Below are 21,406 nucleotides of genomic sequence, written 5' to 3'. Positions count from 1 at the left end.
TACATACATACATACATACTAATGTATATGTATATTGTAATTACCTGTTATACTTTAGGATGCAATAAAAATAGGATTCTCTTATGCCCAATACATTTTCCACCTAAGTTTAAACTGTCAGATCCATTTTTTACATTTTCTGCAAATATTCGACATTTTTAATGAAATGAGACTTATGTATATAACTTATCAGATCTCTTTTAATATTTAAATTCGGATAGAAGTATTTTAGTTTGCTATTCTTTTATAAAAAAATTCAAATAATTAAAAATTAATTAATTTAGATCGATCAAAACATTACCTTTCATGAATTTTTTTAAACTGTTGTACTTTTATATTGAAAAAAAAAAAAATACGATTTGTTTAATGTAATAATAAAATAAACTTTAATTCATTGATTTAGTTATGCTTGCTTTAGCATGTCACAACTTGCTGCAAAAAAACGGTTATAAGAATTGTACATAAAAAACTTATAGCTAATGAGGCATGCAGCGTTGCATTTCATAGTGATGCCACATTGTTATGTTGATGCCTCATAATAGGGTTGCCCCCTAACATCTCCCTCCTTAAGACTATTGCGGTGATCTTGAAAATGGTTCCACTGGTTGTCTACGGCTGGTTATACGCATTGGAGTTGGGCATGGTGAAGCTGTAGGTGTTGCAAAAGTTTCTTCTTGCACTTGTGGAGTTATTTTGAATTCTTCAAGCAATATTAACAAAGGTAGATTAGATTTTTCTGATGAGTTGTCACTTTCGGTATACCTAGGTCGGAGTTGGTCTGTGTGTGATCTTACGAGAATTTTTCTATTACCAACATAGATCAGGGTATTGTAAACTACGTTACCAATTTTCTCGATGATTTCCCCTGGAAGTTTAAAGCGTAGACCTCGTCGCCATAGAGGTGTGTTCTCTTTCGTGTACCGTGTTTGGTATTATATTGTTTCTCCATTTTCTGATTGGTTTCACGTTAACTTTAGGTAACTTTAGGCTTTTTGATGATGACTGTTCTCATTTTCTGACCTATAAATGATTCCACAGGACTCTTACCATTTGGAGAATTTGGATTAGGTGTTGATCTATAGACTTCCAGGAATGTTTGTAGTGATGTGGTAGGTGTATCCTCCCCTTCTGCCTTTTTGAGAGCGCGTTTTAGGGTATCTACGAATCTTTCCGCTTGTCCGTTGGATCTGGGATGAAAACGTACAGTTCTTGTGTATTCTATAGCTCTTTCCTTGCACCAGTTTTGATATTGTTCTGAGCAAAACTGCGCCCCGTTGTCCGAGCGATCGAGTTGTTATTGGCCAGGAGCTTATTGACAGTTTTGACACTTTTTGATGAAATCTTCAATTTGCTTGTCAATACAAGGCAAATAAACGTAACTGCGAGCGATTGACTTACATCTTTCTGCAGCAATGTGTCCTGTTGTCCGGTTGGTTTCTCATGATTCTGGATAATACGTTCGCATGACCGAAATCCTTAGTGTTCGTATATTTGATATCGAAGTCATAGGTTAGCAGAGTCAAAGACCAGCGTTGTAGTCTGTTGGCTGTGTACACGGGAATACCTTTCTTTGAGCCGAAAATTGCGAGGAATAGTTTGTAATCGGTGTGCAACGTAAATTTGCGTCCAAACAACATCTTGTGGAAGCGTTGTACGGCGAAAATTAGAGCTAAGCCTTCCTTCTCAATGTGGCTATAATTACGTTCAGCTGGTGTGAGAGATCTTGATATGTGATGAATTGCCTTCATGCTGTTATCAGGAAATGTGTGATAGATCACGCCACCTATACCGTGAAATGATGCATCAGCGGCTACGTGAATCAGTAAATCTGGGTTGTAGTGTGTAAGTAACATATCTGAGGTTAAAATTTGTTTAAAGTTTTCCAATGATTCCTGACATTCTGAAGTCCAATTAAATGTGTTCTCCTTTTTCAATAGGTCATCAAGAGGCTTTCTGAGGTTTCGCATGTTATTCACGAATTTGCCATAATGATTTATCGAGATGTTTTGCGGTGTTTTAAAATTTTGAATTGCTGTAATCTTTGTTGGATCAGGCTGAATACCATTACTGTTTATATTCTATCCAAGATATGTAATTTGCTTTTTGAAAAATTGCATTTTTCAAATTTTAGACGGAATCTAAAATCTTGAATAAGCCTTGGCGCCTTCTATACCAGAGCATAGTTGGTCCATGATCGTTTGAAATGCTCCTGGAGCTGATTTTATACCAGGTGTTAAACGATTAAATTTAAATAAATCTCTGTGGATGTTTATTGTGAGCAGTTCTTTGGTGTCATCATCCACTTCGACTTGAAGATATGCATCCGACAAATCCAAATGACTGAAGATAATACAATTGTTGCAGTCGGACAGAATTTCTTCTGGCGTGGGTAATGGATAATAATTCGGTTCAACTATTGAGTTTAGTCCCGTAGAATAATCCGCGCAAATTTTAATTACTGACCACAATTGGTGCGGCGTACTTTGATGTATCCACAAGAGAAATAATGTTTGCATTTTCCAATCTCTGTAGTCCTGCTTCGATTTCGAGTCTTGCTGCGTTTCTTATAAGTCCCAAAGTACTGTTATCAAAAACGGGTTGATAATTTTCCTTAAGTCTAGCTATTTCGTCATCGAATTTAATTTGTCTACACCAAGTAGATATTGGTTTATCCCAGAGATCGAAGGCTTGAATAAAATCGATTCCCATGATATTCAGCTGGTCTATATCTGTGATATAGCAGCTTACTCTTTTTGTGACGTCATTAATTGTTACATCGCATTCAAACATAGCTAGGAGATTAATGTTGTTGGTATTTACATCACTAGCGCTATCCTTTGTAGCATAGGCGTCGGGTGTGCCAATGGTTTCCCATGTCTCAAAAGAAATTATTGAAATATCCGATGCTGTGTCTATCTGAAGTCGAATAGTGTTATTGATCGTCACAGTTGAATGCTTACGAAATTTTGATTTCCCTTGGAATTTGTCTTTGTTGTCATTTTGTGTTGATTTTGTTCTAATGGTCTTGGAGCTGGAGCAGTAGTTGTCCTCGAGTTGACATTTGGTGCATTTGTGCTCCTTTTCGTTAACAGATCCAATTGATTTTGTTTGGTATTCAATCATTATATTATCAGATTTCAAATCCATTATACGTGTTTCGTCTACCAGTTTATCCAAATTTGTTGTTTCGGAAACTTTATTTAAAATTTTAAATAAACGTACGCGAATATCTGTGTGTTTACTTGATTTAAGACCCAATGCAAAAATTAAACACTTGAACTGATCGATTTTTAAAATCCTCATCATCTGTTTTTGCAAGTTGCAGGCATTTGTAGCGTTGTGAATCTTGTGTTTCAGCTTTGCCGAAAGGTTTGTTCATCTTGTCAACAGTGTCCTTTAGAGACATGTCAACTGGTTTCATTGGCAGAATGTAGTTTGAAATGATTCCATTAGTGATTGAATGATGACAATGATTCCATTAGTGTGGCTTGTGCCTGTAATAATTGTGCCATTTGCTGTAGTGCATAGCGTTTTGCTGATCTTCCAAACGTGTAAGAACTTTGTCGTCGGATATCGTTGTTTGAGACATTTTGTAAAAAAACAGATAATTTTTATTTCACCGTCCTCGTCACCACTTTTGTTGTGCTTTTATGTTGAATAAAACACGATTTGTTTACTCTATCTATCTATCTATCTATCTATCTATATATATATATATATATATATATATATATATGTGTGTGTTTGTATGTATGTATGTTTATTTTGTTTGGACTTTATAGACGGCTAAACGGCTAAACCGATTTTTTTGAAATTTTCACAGTGTCTTAACACTTTAGTGTCAATATGATTATTTAATGAAAACGGGTGCGGACTAGAAGTCCGGAAACTATTAGAGTTAAAATCTTAATTTTGCACGAAGAACATCAACATCCATGTAAATATTTTGGGTATACAAAAATTCGTTTATCTGGGAAACTAATAGAGCTGGCTTCTTAAAATTTTGCACGAAGAACTTTAATATTTATCTAAACATTTTGGAGAAAAAGGGCGGACTTTCATTAGGGGGGCTTGGAACACCCCCCCATATGAATTAAAAAGAAAATTTCGTGTATCTGAGAAACTATTAGAGCTAAATTTTGAGGGAAAATGGGCGGACTTTCATTAGGGGTGGTTGGAACCTCCCGTATGAATTAAATAGAAAAAATCGTCTGGGAAACTATAAGAGCAAAAATCATTTGACATTAATGTCAACCTCATATATACATCCTCCTATCAACCTAACCTAACCTAATGTCAACCTTTGGGTAATAAATTAACGGACTAGCAAATTGGAACCTCCCATATGAATTTAAAAAAAATTTTACTTTAAAAACTGTGACATTCATGCGAACATTTAAGGAAAAATGGGCGGACTTTCAATGGGATCTTGGCATCTCCTATGTATGAATTAAATACAAAATTTCGTATAACTGGGAAATTATTATAACATTCAAATTATTCATTAGTTACATTAAAATCTAAATTAACGTTTGGATAAATTAGCGAACTTGCAATAATTTTAGTGGCATCTGCAATATGTAAAAAATGTATATCTGAAAACTATTATAGTTAGAATTTTCAAAATCGTAAAGTGTTTTTTACTTACATTGCTTTAAGGGTAGCAAAGCACACTGCGTATAGCTAGTTATATTATAATGAAAGAGAACAGTCATAGTACTAGATTGATTAAATTAACAAAATCCGGTATAAACTCTCAAAGATATGAACCTTCAAAGTTTTATACCTTTTTGATTTTTTTTTTTTTTTTTTTTTAATTTTCTAACAAATTAAAATCGCCACAAAATTCGCTTCTGTTGAAATTTTTCAAAATAAAAAACGGAGTTGTTTTATTTTCTACATAAAAAACATATGATGTATATTGATAATATGAAGAAAACTGGAATACATGAGGTCAAAAATTGTCAGTTTTTTTTTGTGTTCTTTTCTGGAACTCATGATATAAATAAATGAAAGCTATGAGTGTTTTCTATCAAATGATGGTTTAAGAAAATCAATCAATAATCTATATATATAAAAATGAAAGTGTGTTTGTATGTATGTTTGTTTGTTTGTTTGTTTGGACTTTAAAGACTGCTAAACGGCTGGACCGATTTTCCTGAAATTTTTACAGTTTCTTCCTGTATGTCTGGAAGGAACTATAGGCTACTTTTTATGTTGAAATTTCAAGTGGGCGACGTTCCACTCCCATATTAAGAAAATATTAAATTAGTATATCTGAGATAATATAACAGCTAAAGTCTTCAAATTTTTTCGTAGCAACTTTAGTATCAATATAATTATTTAAGACAAAAAGTGGGCGGAATAGCATTAGGGGGCGTGGTACCCTCCATATAAATTAAATACAAAAATTCATTTATCTTGGAAACTATTACAGTTAGAATATTAAAAATTTGCACGAGTAACTTTAAAATCCATGTAAACATTTTGGGAAATAAATTGGCGGACCAGTGGGGGAGCGGCACCTCCCATATTAATACAATACAAAAATTAGTTTATCTGGGAAACTAATTGAACTAAATTCATCAAATTTTGCACTAAGAACTTAAATATTCATCTGAACATTTTGGAGCCCCCATATAAATTAAATAGAACAAGTAAGAGTGTTATATTCGGCTATGCCGAATCTTATATACCCACCATCAAACCTCGTTTGATTCGAATGAAACTTAATTATGTCGAATTTCATCTATATACTCGTATTTTTAGGCCAGTTATAAGCGTTAAAGTAATTTTCTGAAGTGGACCTTATATAGGGGGGTAGGGTCAATTATGGGTCGATCCTCATAAAATTTGGTAGACAGAGTTTGGTTCGTATTAAATTTATTTGTGTCGAATTTCATTGCTACGCTCGTATTTTTAAGCCATTAATGAGCGTTGCAGTCATTTTCTGAAGGGGACCTTATATGGGGGATAGGGTCAATCATGGACCGATCCTCATAAAATTTTGTATATAGATTTGACTCGTATGAAACTTACTTATGTCGAATTTCATCTATATACTAGTATTTTTAAGCCAGTAATGAGCGTTAAAGTCATATTTGAAGAGGACCTTATATGGGGGGTAGGGTCAATTATGGACCGATCCTCATAAAATTTTGCATAGTGATTTTGGATCATAAGAAACTTACTTATGTCGAATTTCATCGCTATATTCGTATTTTTAAACAAGTTATGACTGTGAAAGCTGCTTTTCGAGGAGCCACTTGTATGGGGGCTATCCGAAAACGTGGCCCGATATTACCCATTTTCAATACCAAACAAACCTTACCTATAAGAAATATTTATGTGAAATTTCCATTTCCATTCGGACTCTATCGTGCTTTCAACAGACAGACAGACAGACGGACAGACATGGCTAGATCGTCTTAGAATTTAATGAGGACCCAGAACATATATACTTTTGTGGGTCTATGACCAATATTTCGATGTGTTACAAACGGAATGACAAAATCAATATACCCCCCATCTTTTTTGATGGTGGGTATAAAAATTCGTATATCTGAGAAACTATTAGAGCTAGAATCTTCAAATTAAAATTGAAGAACTTTTACATTCATGTGAACATTCAGAGAATAATGGGCGGACTTTCAGTGGGGAGCAAAAAATTTCGTATATCTGGGAAAATATTAGATTTTTTTAAATTTATATTAAAATCTTAATTAACGTTCCGAAAAATTGTATCTGTGGAAAGCATTCAAAATTATGTAAATGCATTTTGTGTTTGTTACGATATTGAAATACAAATAAAATTGTACCTCAAAGTGATAATGCATAATCTGGAAACAGGACCTAAATATATATATATATATATATATATATATTATAGATATATATATATATATATATATATAATAGATATATATATATATATATATATAATATATATATATATATATATATATATATATATATATATATATTCTAATATATATATATATATATATATATATATATATATATATATATATATTATATATATATATATCTATATCTATATATATGGACCAGCATCTTCCAAAGGGACTATTCATGAGGCAATCCTAAATGGCAATGATCTAAACCAATTAGTACCTTTGGATCCACACATAAAGGAACACCACAATTCTTTACTAAATCCACATTCAAACTCTGACTAGGCAACTTCAAATTCGAGACACCATACACATTTTTCAAAGCATATTTCCTCTTCTTATTAACACCGCTCACATGAAGATCGACCACCATGATAGCTTCTTGTGCCGATTTACCACCATACCAACTCAAATTCAATTGACTTTGTCGACCATGCAGTCCAAGCTGTCTCACTAAAGAGCTATCCATCGTCGTGACCGATGAACCTTCATCTAGGAGTGCATAAGTTTCAATAACAGAATTTGGTCCATAAAGAACCACTGGGAGCACTGGACAACAAATCACTTTTTTCACTAGCACTGGAAATACAACGAAGCACTGGCTCGACTGTTGAAGCTCTCTCTGTTGGCGGCACATTTGTGGATCGTTCACTTGGTTCATTAGGTTTAGTTTCATGCAATAATTTATTGTGATTTCTTTGGCACTTTTCCATGGGACACTGCTTACGCCGACGACAATCTTTACTTGAATGGCCACCACTGAGACACGAAAAACACAACATCAATCTCTTCACTTCACTCCATCTATTAGGCACACTCAATTCTAAAAATTTCTTACAATCAAATATTTTATGTGGGCCAACACAATAAAAACATTTTAACTGCCGTTCTGGTCCATCAGAAGCATATAAAACCACTTTTCGTTTTGGATCACTGCTAGATCTACTGCCACTTGAACTACTTATTTGCACACTTCTTACCAAATTAGCAACACGCTGGAGCCAGGTACTAAAATCCAAAATAGTCGGGAACTGAGGTAAAGTTGAAGCAAACTGGGCCCAATCCAAACGTTTACTCATTGGCAGCTTCTGGACTAACTCCTCCATCAGAGTTGGATTCGACAAATGTTGATGACCATTGGCAGATTCCAAAAATGCTGCTAAATTTCTGACCTTAATGGAATATGGCACCAATTTATCGATCGCGTTTTCTGCCATGGGCTCAATTTCCTTCATATGTTGCAATTGGCATCGAATAAGCAACTCTGGACGACCATATTGTAGCTTTAATTGTTCTATAATTGTTGGCACATTATTTGGGTGGATGAGTAACGACTTCACGCATTCTCTGGCTTCACCTTTCAAAGCCTTCTGCAATCTCAAACAATTTTCAAAATTATTGTACGAATATGAAAATTCGGGCAGATCATAAAGTTTGCGTTGTACTGGCATGGGCACTGTAGCAGGGGAAACAAAAAGAGGCTGAGATGTCATCAAATGGTCTGACTGACTACCATAGGAATATGGCGTTGGATTCCAACAATCAACCATGTCTTCAGGGCCACTGTTCATACTTTGAATGACTGGCGCATTTTGTCCAATAACACTTGGCATGTTTAAATTTTGATTTGCGACACATTTGCTAAACTTTCAGTTCCGGCAGGCGTGGAACTTTTCACATTTTGGCTTGTTGCCGTCTGCAAACGAGAGCTTTTTCTAGCTGGCGACCGTTGCATTATGAATCTCAAATGTTTTCAAAGGGCACACATATTAAACAGCAACACACTCCAAATATTTCACAAAAAATAAATTTGTTCCGGCAGGCTTGGGGCTACACAAAAATTCACAAATTAATTGTTATTCAATGTAGATTAAAATTTAATTGCTCCGGCAGCCATGGAACCACAATATATCACAAATAAAAAACACAATTATAATTTGTTCCAGCAGGACAGCAAATAACTTCACATAAATTCAGCTTAATAAAAGTTTTACTCGTTCCGTCATATAAGGAACCACAAAAATGCACACAATTATTTTAAACACTTTGTTCCAGCAAATATAGAACCACTTCACAATTATTTCAATTTGTTCCGGCAGCTTGGAACCACAAATCAAATATCCAAAATATTTTATTTGTTTCGGCAGCTTAGAACCACAAATCAAATAAAGGCTTATCTTGTTCAAGTACCTTGGAACACCTTCGCTCAGGATTTCAAATAAATTTGGTTGTACCGGCAGACATGGAACACAACTGCACCAAGGAATGCGAAATAAAATTTCGTTGTTCCGGCGGGCATGGAACACAACCGCATCAAAGAATGCGAAATAAAATTTATCGCTGGCTGCGACCTGACCCTTCATGTTGAGGACAGCGAATTTAACAAGTCCCAAATAAATGAACCACAAATTTAAAATTAATGATGCATATATTTAACAACCGTTTATTTCTATTAAAAAAATTAAATTATTACAAAAGAAACTTATAAAAAACTTAAGCGACTTACCGCTTAATGTTGTTTAATTTTGTCTTATTTACCAAATTGTTAGTGATACTTATTGAAAGATCATTGTTAAATATATGCATCATTAATTTTAAATTTGTGGTTCATTTATTTGGGACTTGTTAAATTCGCTGTCCTCAACATGAAGGGTCAGGTCGCAGCCAGCGATAAATTTTATTTCGCATTCCTTGGTGCAGTTGTGTTCCATGTCTGCCGGTACAACCAAATTTATTTGAAATCTTGAGCGAAGGTGTTCCAAGGTACTTGAACAAGATAAGCCTTTATTTGATTTGTGGTTCTAAGCTGCCGAAACAAATAAAATATTTTGGATATTTGATTTGTGGTTCCAAGCTGTCGGAACAAATTGAAATAATTGTGAAGTGGTTCTATATTTGCTGGAACAAAGTGTTTAAAATAATTGTGTGCATTTTTGTGGTTCCTTATATGACGGAACGAGTAACTTTTATTAAGCTGAATTTAATTTTATTAAGCTGAATTTATGTGAAGTTATTTGCTGTCCTGGTGGAACAAATTATAATTGAGTTTTTTATTTGTGATATATTGTGGTTCCATGGCTGCCGGAGCAATTAAATTTTAATCTACATTGAATAACAATTAATTTGTGAATTTTTGTGTAGCCCCAAGCCTGCCGGAACAAATTTATTTTTTGTGAAATATTTGGAGTGTGTTGCTGTTTAATATGTGTGCCCTTTGAAAACATTTGAGATTCATAATGCAACGGTCGCCAGCTAGAAAAAGCTCTCGTTTGCAGACGGCAACAAGCCAAAATGTGAAAAGTTCCACGCCTGCCGGAACTGAAAGTTTAGCAAATGTGTCGCAAATCAAAATTTAAACATGCCAAGTGTTATTGGACAAAATGCGCCAGTCATTCAAAGTATGAACAGTGGCCCTGAAGACATGGTTGATTGTCGGAATCCAACGCCATATTCCTATGGTAGTCAGTCAGACCAGTTGATGACATCTCAGCCTCTTTTTGTTTCCCCTGCTACAGTGCCCATGCCAGTACAACGCAAACTTTATGATCTGCCCGAATTTTCATATTTTCATATTCGTACAATAATTTTGGAAATTGTTTGAGATTGCAGAAGGCTTTGAAAGGTGAAGCCAGAGAATGCGTGAAGTCGTTACTCATCCACCCAAATAATGTGCCAACAGTTATAGAACAATTAAAGCTACAATATGGTCGTCCAGAGTTGCTTATTCGATGCCAATTGCAACATATGAAGGAAATTGAGCCCATGGCAGAAAACGCGATCGATAAATTGGTGCCATATTCCATTAAGGTCAGAAATTTAGCAGCATTTTTGGAATCTGCCAATGGTCATCAACATTTGTCGAATCCAACTCTGATGGAGGAGTTAGTCCAGAAGCTGCCAATGAGTAAACGTTTGGATTGGGCCCAGTTTGCTTCAACTTTACCTCAGTTCCCGACTATTTTGGATTTTAGTACCTGGCTCCAGCGTGTTGCTAATTTGGTAAGAAGTGTGCAAATAAGTAGTTCAAGTGGCAGTAGATCTAGCAGTGATCCAAAACGAAAAGTGGTTTTATATGCTTCTGATGGACCAGAACGGCAGTTAAAATGTTTTTATTGTGTTGGCCCACATAAAATATTTGATTGTAAGAAATTTTTAGAATTGAGTGTGCCTAATAGATGGAGTGAAGTGAAGAGATTGATGTTGTGTTTTTCGTGTCTCAGTGGTGGCCATTCAAGTAAAGATTGTCGTCGGCGTAAGCAGTGTCCCATGGAAAAGTGCCAAAGAAATCACAATAAATTATTGCATGAAACTAAACCTAATGAACCAAGTGAACGATCCACAAATGTGCCGCCAACAGAGAGAGCTTCAACAGTCGAGCCAGTGCTTCGTTGTATTTCCAGTGCTAGTGAAAAAAGTGATTTGTTGTCCAGTGCTCCCAGTGGTTCTTTATGGACCAAATTCTGTTATTGAAACTTATGCACTCCTAGATGAAGGTTCTTCGGTCACGATGATGGATAGCTCTTTAGTGAGACAGCTTGGACTGCATGGTCGACAAAGTCAATTGAATTTGAGTTGGTATGGTGGTAAATCGGCACAAGAAGCTATCATGGTGGTCGATCTTCATGTGAGCGGTGTTAATAAGAAGAGGAAATATGCTTTGAAAAATGTGTATGGTGTCTCGAATTTGAAGTTGCCTAGTCAGAGTTTGAATGTGGATTTAGTAAAGAATTGTGGTGTTCCTTTATGCTCCAATGAATGTGTGGATCCAAAGGTACTAATTGGTTTAGATCATTGCCATTTAGGATTGCCTGATGAAATAGTCCCTTTGGAAGATGCTGGTCCATATGCTGCCAAGTCGCCTCTTGGATGGCTTGTTTTTGGAAACGTGAAAGGAGGTCGCCCTGGAACACAAACTTGTTTGCTGACAACACAGTTGGATAATTTGAATATGTTGGTGGCAAGTTATTTTGAAACAGAAAATTTTGGTGTTAAGGCACTACCAGTGATTGAGTCAAGAGATGATTTGCGTGCACGGGAGATATTGAGAAACTCGACGAAGAGGGTTGCGGAAGATTTGAGTCCAGACTACTATGGTGTAATGATGACGTAGTCCTGCCGGATAGTTATTCCATGGCTCTTAATCGATTTTTTGGATTGGAAAGAAAAATGATAAATAATGCGGATTTTGGTGTGGCTTATAAGAAAATAATGAATGAATATTTGAAAATTGTCATTGAGTTAATTATGTACGCAAATTGTCATTGAGTGAAGTTGATACATTTCATCCGAGAACGTGGTACTTGCCCCAATTTGGTGTCGTTAACCTAGGCCAGGGAAAATTCGTTTTGTGTTTGATGCGGCAGCAAAGGTGGAAGGTGTCTCATTGAATGCGGAGACATAAAGGAAATGTTTCATCAAGTTGTTGTTGCTGAAGAAGACAGGTGTTCGCAGAGGTTCTTGTGGCGAGATAATGAAAGTGGTCCACCTGAAGTGTATGAGATGCTTGTGATGACGTTTGGAGCTGCCTGTTCGCCCTATATTGCCCATTATGTGAAGGAAACAAATGCAATGGAGTATCGACATCGTTTCCCTAGAGCCGTGAAGTCAATTCTGGATCATCATCACGTAGATGATTTTGTAGATAGTTTTGATAGCCCGTTAAAAGCCATTGAAATAGCCATACAAGTTGGAGAAACACATAAAGCTGCTGGTTTAGAAATGCGTAATTTTACATCGAATTCATCAGAGGTGGTCGTGGCTCTAGAAGGCAGTTTAAATCATCAGGTCAGTTTCTCAGGTGGCTTAAATGAGATGGACGGCTCAACTGAAAAGGTACTTGGTATGTTTTGGGATCCAAAGGACGACGCATTCAAATTTTTTCTGAAATTCCATCGTGTGAATTCTGACGTCATCAGCAGTAAAAGGTGTCCCACAAAGCGTGAGTTATTATGTGTCGTAATGTCCATTTTTGATCCAATTGGTTTTTGTGCCATTTTATGATAACGGCAAAAGGTATAAAACTTTGAAAGTTCACATCTTTGAGAGTTTATACCAGATTTTGTTGATTTAATCAATCTAGTACTATGACGGTTCTCTTTCATTATAATATAACTAGCTATACGCAGTGTGCTTTGCTACCCTTAAAGCAATGTAAGTAAAAAACACTTTACGATTTTGAAAATTCTAACTATAATAGTTTTCAGATATACATTTTTTACATATTGGAGATGCCACTCAAATTATTGCAAGTTCGCTAATTTATCCAAACGTTAATTTAGATTTTAATGTAACTTATGATTAATTTGAATGTTATAATAATTTCCCAGTTATACGAAATTTTGTATTTAATTCATATAGGAGATGCCAAGGTCCATTGAAAGTCCGCCCATTTTTCCTTAAATGTTCGCATGAATGTCACAGTTTTTAAAGTAAAATTTGAATTTTCTAGCTCTAATAGTTTCTCAGATATACGAATTTTTATATTTAATTCATATGGGAGGTTCCAATTTGCTAGTCCGTTAATTTATTACCCAAAGGTTGACATTAATGTCAAAGGATTTTTGCTCTTATGGGAGGTTCCAAGCCCCCCTAATGAAAGTCCGCCCTTTTTCTCCAAAATGTTTAGATAAATATTAAAGTTCTTCGTGCAAAATTTTAAGAAGCCAGCTCTATTAGTTTCCCAGATAAACGAATTTTTGTATATTTTATTCATATGGGAGGAGCATCGCCCCCATTGGTAGTCCGCCAATTTATTACCCAAAATATTTACATGGATGTTGATGTTCTTCGTGCAAAATTAAGATTTTAACTCTAATAGTTTCCGGACTTCTAGTCCGCACCCGTTTTCATTAAATAATCATATTGACACTAAAGTGTTAAGACACTGTGAAAATTTCAAGAAAATCGGTACAGCCGTTTAGCCGTCTATAAAGTCCAAACAAAATAAGCATACATACATACAAACACACATTAATTTTTATATATATATATAGATAGATTAAACAAATCGTGTTTTATTCAACATAAAAGTACAACAAAAGTGGTGACGAGGACGGTGAAATAAAAATTATCTGTTTTTATACAAAATGCCGCAAACAACGATATCCGACGACAAAGTTCTTACACGTTTGGAAGATCAGCAAAACGCTATGCACTACAGCAAATGGCACAATTATTACAGGCACAAGCCACACTAATGGAATCATTGTCATCATTCAATCACTAATGGAATCATTTCAAACTACATTCTGCCAATGAAACCAGTTGACATGTCTCTAAAGGACACTGTTGACAAGATGAACAAACCTTTCGGCAAAGCTGAAACACAAGATTCACAACGCTACAAATGCCTGCAACTTGCAAAAACAGATGATGAGGATTTTAAAAATCGATCAGTTCAAGTGTTTAATTTTTGTATTGGGTCTTAAATCAAGTAAACACACAGATATTCCCGTACGTTTATTTAAAATTTTAAATAAAGTTTCCGAAACAACAAATTTGGATAAACTGGTAGACGAAACACGTATAATGGATTTGAAATCTGATAATATAATGATTGAATACCAACCAAAATCAATTGGATCTGTTAACGAAAAGGAGCACAAATGCACCAAATGTCAACTCAAGGACAACTACTGCTCCAGCTCCAAGCCCATTAGAACAAAATCAACACAAAATGACAACAAAGACAAATTCCAAGGGAAATCAAAATTTCGTAAGCATTCAACTGTGACGATCAATAACACTATTCGACTTCAGATAGACACAGCATCGGATATTTCAATAATTTCTTTTGAGACATGGGAATCCATTGGCACACCCGACGCCTATGCTACAAAGGATAGCGCTAGTGATGTAAATACCAACAACATTAATCTCCTAGCTATGTTTTAATGCGATGTAACAATTAATGACGTCACAAAAAGAGTAAGCTGCTATATCACAGATATAGACCAGCTGAATATCATGGGAATCGATTGGATTCAAGCCTTCGATCTCTGGGATAAACCAATATCTACTTGGTGTAGACAAATTAAATTCGATGACGAAATAGCTAAACTTAAGGAAAATTATCAACCCGTTTTTGATAACAGTACTTTGGGACTTTGTATAAGAAACGCCCAGTCCCTTACGCAGCAAGACTCGAAATCGAAGCAGGACTACAGAGATTGGAAAATGCAAACATTATTTCTCTTGTGGATACTTCAAAGTGCGCCGCACCAATTGTGGTCAGTAATTAAAATTTGCGCGGATTATTCTACGGGACTAAACTCAATAGTTGAACCGAATTATTATCCATTACCCACGCCAGAAGAAATTCTGTCCGACTGCAACAATTGTATTATCTTCAGTCATTTGGATTTGTCGGATGCATATCTTCAAGTCGAAGTGGATGATGACACCAAGAACTGCTCACAATAAACATCCACAGAGATTTATTTAAATTTAATCGTTTAACACCTGGTATAAAATCAGCTCCAGGAGCATTTCAAACGATCATGGACCAACTATGCTCTGGTATAGAAGGCGCCAAGGCTTATTCAAGATTTTAGATTCCGTCTAAAATTTGAAAAATGCAATTTTTCAAAAAACAAATTACATATCTTGGACAGAATATAAACAGTAATGGTATTCAGCCTGATCCAACAAAACATCTCTGAAGTAAGTTCACTCCTTGGCTCGATAAATCATTATGGCAAATTCGTGAATAACATGCGAAACCTCAGAAAGCCTCTTGATGACCTATTGAAAAAGGAGAACACATTTAATTGGACTTCAGAATGTCAGGAATCATTGGAAAACTTTAAACAAATTTTAACCTCAGATATGTTACTTACACACTACAACCCAGATTTACTGATTCACGTATCCGCTGATGCATCATTTCACGGTATAGGTGGCGTGATCTATCACACATTTCCTGATAACAGCATGAAGGCAATTCATCACATATCAAGATCTCTCACACCAGCTGAACGTAATTATAGCCACATTGAGAAGGAAGGCTTAGCTCTAATTTTCGCCGTACAACGCTTCCACAAGATGTTGTTTGGACGCAAATTTACGTTGCACACCGATTACAAACTACTCCTCGCAATTTTCGGCTCAAAGAAAGGTATTCCCGTGTACACAGCCAACAGACTACAACGCTGGTCTTTGACTCTGCTAACCTATGACTTCGATATCAAATATACGAACACTAAGGATTTCGGTCATGCGAACGTATTATCCAGAATCATCAGTGATCATGAGAAACCAACCGGGCAACAGGACACATTGCTGCAGAACATACCTCTATGGCGACGAGGTCTTCGCTTTAAACTTCCAGGGGAAATCATCGAGAAAATTGGTAACGTAGTTTACAATACCCTGATCTATGTTGGTAATAGAAAAATTCTCGTAAGATCACACACAGACTAACTCCGACCTAGGTATACCGAAAGTGACAACTCATCAGAAAAATCTAATCTACCTTTGTTAATATTGCTTGAAGAATTCAAAATAACTCCACAAGTGCAAGAATAAACTTTTGTAACACCTACAGCTTCACCATGCCCAACTCCAATGCGTATAACCAGCCGTAGACAACCAGTGGAACCATTTTCAAGATCACCGCAATAGTCTTAAGGTGGGAGATGTTAGGGGGCAACCCTATTATGAGGCATCAACATAACAATGTGGCATCACTATGAAATGCAACGCTGCATGCCTCATTAGCTATAAGTTTTTTATGAACAATTCTTATAACCGTTTTTTTGCAGCAAGTTGTGACATGCTAAAGCAAGCATAACTAAATCAATGAATTAAAGTTTATTTTATTATTACATTAAACAAATCGTATTTTTTTGTCAATATAAAAGTACAACAGTTTAAAAAAAATTCATGAAAGGTAATGTTTTTATCGATCTAAATTAATTAATTTTTAATTATTTGAATTTTTTTATAAAAGAATAGCAAACTAAAATACTTCTATCCGAATTTAAATATTAAAAGAGATCTGATAAGTTATATCATAAGTCTCATTTCATTAAAATGTCGAATATTTGCAGAAATGTAAAAATGGATCTGACGTTTAAACGTAGGTGGAAAATGTATTGGGCATAAGGGAATCCTATTTTTATTGCATCCTAAAGTATAACAGGTAATATCAATATATACATTAGTATGTAGTATGTATGTATGTATGTATGTATGTTGTATTATGTATGTATGTCTGTATGTATGTCTGTAATGTATGTCTGTATGTATGTGTATGTATGTATTATGTATGTATGTATGTATTTGTATGTATGTATGTATGTTATGTCTGTCTGTCTGTCTGTCTGTCTTGTATGTCTGTTGTTGTATGTCTGTCTGTCTGTATGTCTGTCTGTCTGTCTGTGTCTGTTATGTCTGTCTGTCTGTCTGTCTGTCTGTCTGTCGTCTGTCTGTCTGTCTGTCTGTCTGTCTGTCTGTCTGTATGTCTGTCGTCTGTCTGTCTGTCTGTCTGTCTGTCTGTCTGTCTGTCTGTCTGTCTGTCTGTCTGTCTGTCTGTCTGTCTGTCTGTCTGTCTGTCTGTCTGTTGTGTCTGTCTGTCTGTATGTCTGTCTGTGTCTGTCTGTCTGTCTGTCTGTCGTTGTCTGTCTGTCTGTCTGTCTGTCTGTCTGTCTGTTGTCTGTCTGTCTGTCTGTCTGTCTGTCTGTCTGTCTGTCTGTCTGTCTGTCTGTCTGTCTGTCGTCTGTCTGTCTGTCTGTCTGTCTGTCTGTCTGTCTGTCTGTCTGTCTGTCTGTCTGTCTGTCTGTCTGTCTGTCTGTCGTCTTCTGTCTGTCTGTCTGTCTGTCTGTCTGTCTGTCTGTCTGTCTGTCTGTCTGTCTGTCTGTCCGTCTGTCTGTCTGTCTGTCTGTCTGTCTGTCTGTTGTCTGTCTGTCTGTCTGTCTGTCTCTTTCTGTCTGTCTGTCGTCGTCTCTCTGTCTGTCTGTCTGTCTGTCTGTCTCTGTCTGTCTGTCTGTCTGTCTGTCTGTCTGTCTGTCTGTCTGTCTGTCTGTCTGTCTGTCTGTCTTCTGTCTGTCTGTCTGTCTGTCTGTCTGTCTGTCTGTCTGTCTGTCTGTCTGTCTGTCTGTCTGTCTGTCTGTCTGTCTGTCTGTCTGTCTGTCTGTCTGTCTGTCTGTCTGTCTGTCTGTCTGTCTGTCTGTCTGTCTGTCTGTTGTCCTGTCTGTCTGTCTGTCTGTCTGTCTTCTGTCTTTCTGTCTGTCTGTCTGTCTGTCTGTCTGTCTGTCTGTCTGTCTGTCTGTCTGTCTGTCTGTCTGTCTGTCCTGTCTGTCTGTCTGTCTGTCTGTCTGTCTGTCTGTCTGTCTGTTGTCTGTCTGTTCTGTCTGTCTGTCTGTCTGTCTGTCTGTCTGTCTGTCTGTCTGTCTGTCTGTTTCTGTCTGCTGTCTGTCTGTCTTCTGTCCGTCTGTCTGTCTGTCTGTCTGCCTGTCTGTCTGTCTGTCTGTCTATTCCATATTATTCATAATATTATTTTTGTTCATTTTGTTAAAGGATTAATGCATTCCAAAATAAAACTTTTATAATTTGATGGATTGATCATAAAATTTATGGAGAACTACAATAATATTTTAAAGTCCAACGTTTTACAATTTTTGGAAGTGTGCCAGTCAACAGTTGGAATATTAATACAGATTTCCTGAAAATTAATAAAGGTAATAATTCTATTTTTTTCATACATATTTTATGTATTAATTTTAATTCTTTTTTCGATTATTTCAATAAAAACTATAAAATTTAATTTTATTTAGATTTATTTTAATAGATTTTATGTTGGTGAATATACAAATAGAAGAAGAGAAAATTTATCTACTAGAAGAAGAGTAAACTCATCTTCTAGAAGAAGAGAATACTCTTCTTCTAGAAGAAAAGAAAACTCATCTTCAAAAAGAAGAGAAAACTTCTAGCAGATAAAATAGGAACATTTTTAGAGTTTAAGATAAGAACACTTCTAAATGATACTAAGAAGTCACTCCAAGAAGTGACTTCCTAGTTACATCTAGAAGAGTCTTTGGCAATACCATACTTCCAAGAGTCATCTAGAAGTTTCTTCTGAGGGTCTTCTAGAAGTATCATCCACGTTACGCTTAGACGTCCACCACCTGGGAATATTATATTCCCCGCGAACTAAAAAACTGAAAAAAACAACATTGAAAATAAAAGTAGAAAGATGAACACAGGCACTGATCCGCAGATTTAGACTTCTAAGTAGATTTTAAGTAGATTTCAGATTTTAGCTTCTAAGTAGGTTTTAAGTTCTGGATTTATTTATATTATTTATTTTCTCTTCTTCCTTCTCTTTACTCTTTGCAGGCCGATGCCAAGAGTCCCTCGTCGGAAGCAAGCAGAGGTGGCAATGGAATTATATTTGTAATTTTTTTTTTGTTACTGTTAAATTTGTATTTAATTTATTAAAAAAAATAAAATTTTTCTTAAAACTGCTCGAACCAATTTTTGGGTTTTACTGCACACTCGCCACTTGCTTGTTCGGTGATCGTCGTAGAGAAAAAGGACCGACATTTTCTGTTTTAGAGTCCGAGGAACCTCGGATCCCATTATGGTTTCCTCACTTTTTTATCTATTCAGCCGTTTGAATATAATATCTTCTTTCTTTTTCTAATCTTTGTTTATTTCCTTCATTTTTTTCTAAACGTCAAATGACTCGTTGCCAACTTTTTACTAATACAGATTTCCTGAAAATTATCTTATTATAAGGTAATAATTCTAATTTTTTCATACATATTTTATGTATTAATTTTAATTATTTTTTCCATTATTTCAATAAAAACTATAAAATTTTATTTTATTTAGATTTATTTTAATAGATTTTATGTTGGTGAGTATACAAATAGAAGAAGAGAAAAGGCAATACCATACTTCCAAGAGTCATCTAGAAGTTTCTTCTGAGGGTCTTCTAGAAGTATCATCCACGTTACGCTTAGACGTCCACCACCTGGGAATATTATATTCCCCGCGGACTAAAAAACTGAATAAAAACAACGTGGAAAATAAAAATAGAAAGATGAAAGTTACGGTGCAGGGTCTAAATAACCCCGTACCGGCGGCAAGTGTTGATCCACTCGCGAGTCATGTGTCGTCGTCATCCTGCACTCGTGAGCAAAATACTACTACGGGGGTGGGTACCTTGGCCTCCATGGCGGACAATGCGTCAAGTGTACAGCATGCCATTGGAAAAAACATAGGGGTGAAAGAGAGAGCTCTAAGCTACCTCAGCCTTTAAATATAGGTCAAGGTTCCCACTCTGAATCCTCAGATGATAATAACAACACCATTATAGCAAGTCCCAAAAATGATGAAGTAGAGCAAATGGTGAAACAAGTGAGTGATAGCATAGCTAAACTACCTAATACTAAGAAAAGTCTATCTGGAGCACAGAGGAGGAAGTTGAAAAAGATGCTTCAGGAAATCATAGTTAGTCAATCCAACGACACTCCAAAGGAAAAATCGGACTCTCTCATAAGATCTGAGGCAAAGAGGATCAGGCCTCTCGAAGAGTTGAAAACTGAGAATAAACCTAAGAAGAAAAAGAGCTCCCCTTCTTCTAATACACAGTCGAAGCCAAGCCATACTTCACTCAAAGGAACCTCAAGTGGTGCAAAGTATCCTTCCTCCCTGGGACGGCGCTAAGCTGGGACTGGCAAAGAAAAGTGAGCTTCCGGTGCTCTTAAAGTCCACCGTCTACATAAAAGGATTGGGCAGTAAATTGGATAAGAACCTGAGGGAACTTTAATTGTAATAGGTATCGACCAGATATCTATGGCTAGTCTTGCCAAGAATAAAGGTAGGGCTTACTTCGCCTCTAAAGCTGTCATATTCAAAATTGGGAAGGTGCCGATTGGAAGAGCCGTTACAACAAGCCTCGAAAAGGACGCTAAAATACCTAAGACCACAGCATCAGTAGCCACTACTGATAACGTTAAGGAGTCAAATCCTAAAAGCGAGGAGGAAATCACTCACTCGCCAGAAGACAGAACAGCAGTGCTGTCTAAAATTGGAAAAGTGAAGACTGCTCTTGCTATGTCTAATAAGGACACCGCAGTGCCATCAATGGTACCCACTGCATCAATGGCTACTTCAGGTTACCCGGAGGAGTCAAATCTAACGAGCGGGTATGTGATCACTAACTCGCTGGAAGACAGTTTAAATGGATGACAATGGTTGATGTTATAAAAATAAATCTCCATCGGAGCGAGACTGCTACCAATGCTCTGATGGCTAAAATTAACACAGGTAAGATACATATAGCTTTAATCCAGGAACCTTGGACGATTTGCAACAAGGTTTCTGGATTAAATCACGTAAATTTTCAACTTTTCTGCGCTGATACAGGGTCTCGACCGAGAACATGTATCTTATGTGACAAGAACTTATGTTTCTTCTCTCAACAGGATTATCCACATCGGATGCAACGGTGCTGAAGCAAGGTCGTGGCAACATATACCTTGCAT

At 36.1% G+C, this 21,406-nt stretch overlaps 1 protein-coding gene and 1 pseudogene across 1 annotated transcript; both read right to left on the bottom strand.

Annotated features, from left to right (window-relative positions):
- Positions 1-572: 572 nt before the first annotated feature.
- On the bottom strand, positions 573-949 carry LOC119616292 (annotated as a pseudogene).
- Positions 950-2,451: 1,502 nt separating this feature from the next.
- On the bottom strand, positions 2,452-3,303 carry LOC119616291. The gene has a single exon (XM_037972637.1). It carries the CDS (start codon positions 3,301-3,303, stop codon positions 2,452-2,454), a length of 852 nt encoding a protein of 283 aa, XP_037828565.1.
- Between the last annotated feature and the right edge of the window lie 18,103 nt (positions 3,304-21,406).

Source organism: Lucilia sericata, unplaced genomic scaffold (assembly GCF_015586225.1).
Source record: "Lucilia sericata isolate MDLA Ls3-8-SP2 unplaced genomic scaffold, ASM1558622v1 Contig000066F_arrow, whole genome shotgun sequence".
Classification (NCBI taxonomy): domain Eukaryota; kingdom Metazoa; phylum Arthropoda; class Insecta; order Diptera; family Calliphoridae; genus Lucilia; species Lucilia sericata.
Note: the sequence above shows the minus strand (reverse complement) of the source record. Positions and strands in the feature narration are given on the sequence as shown.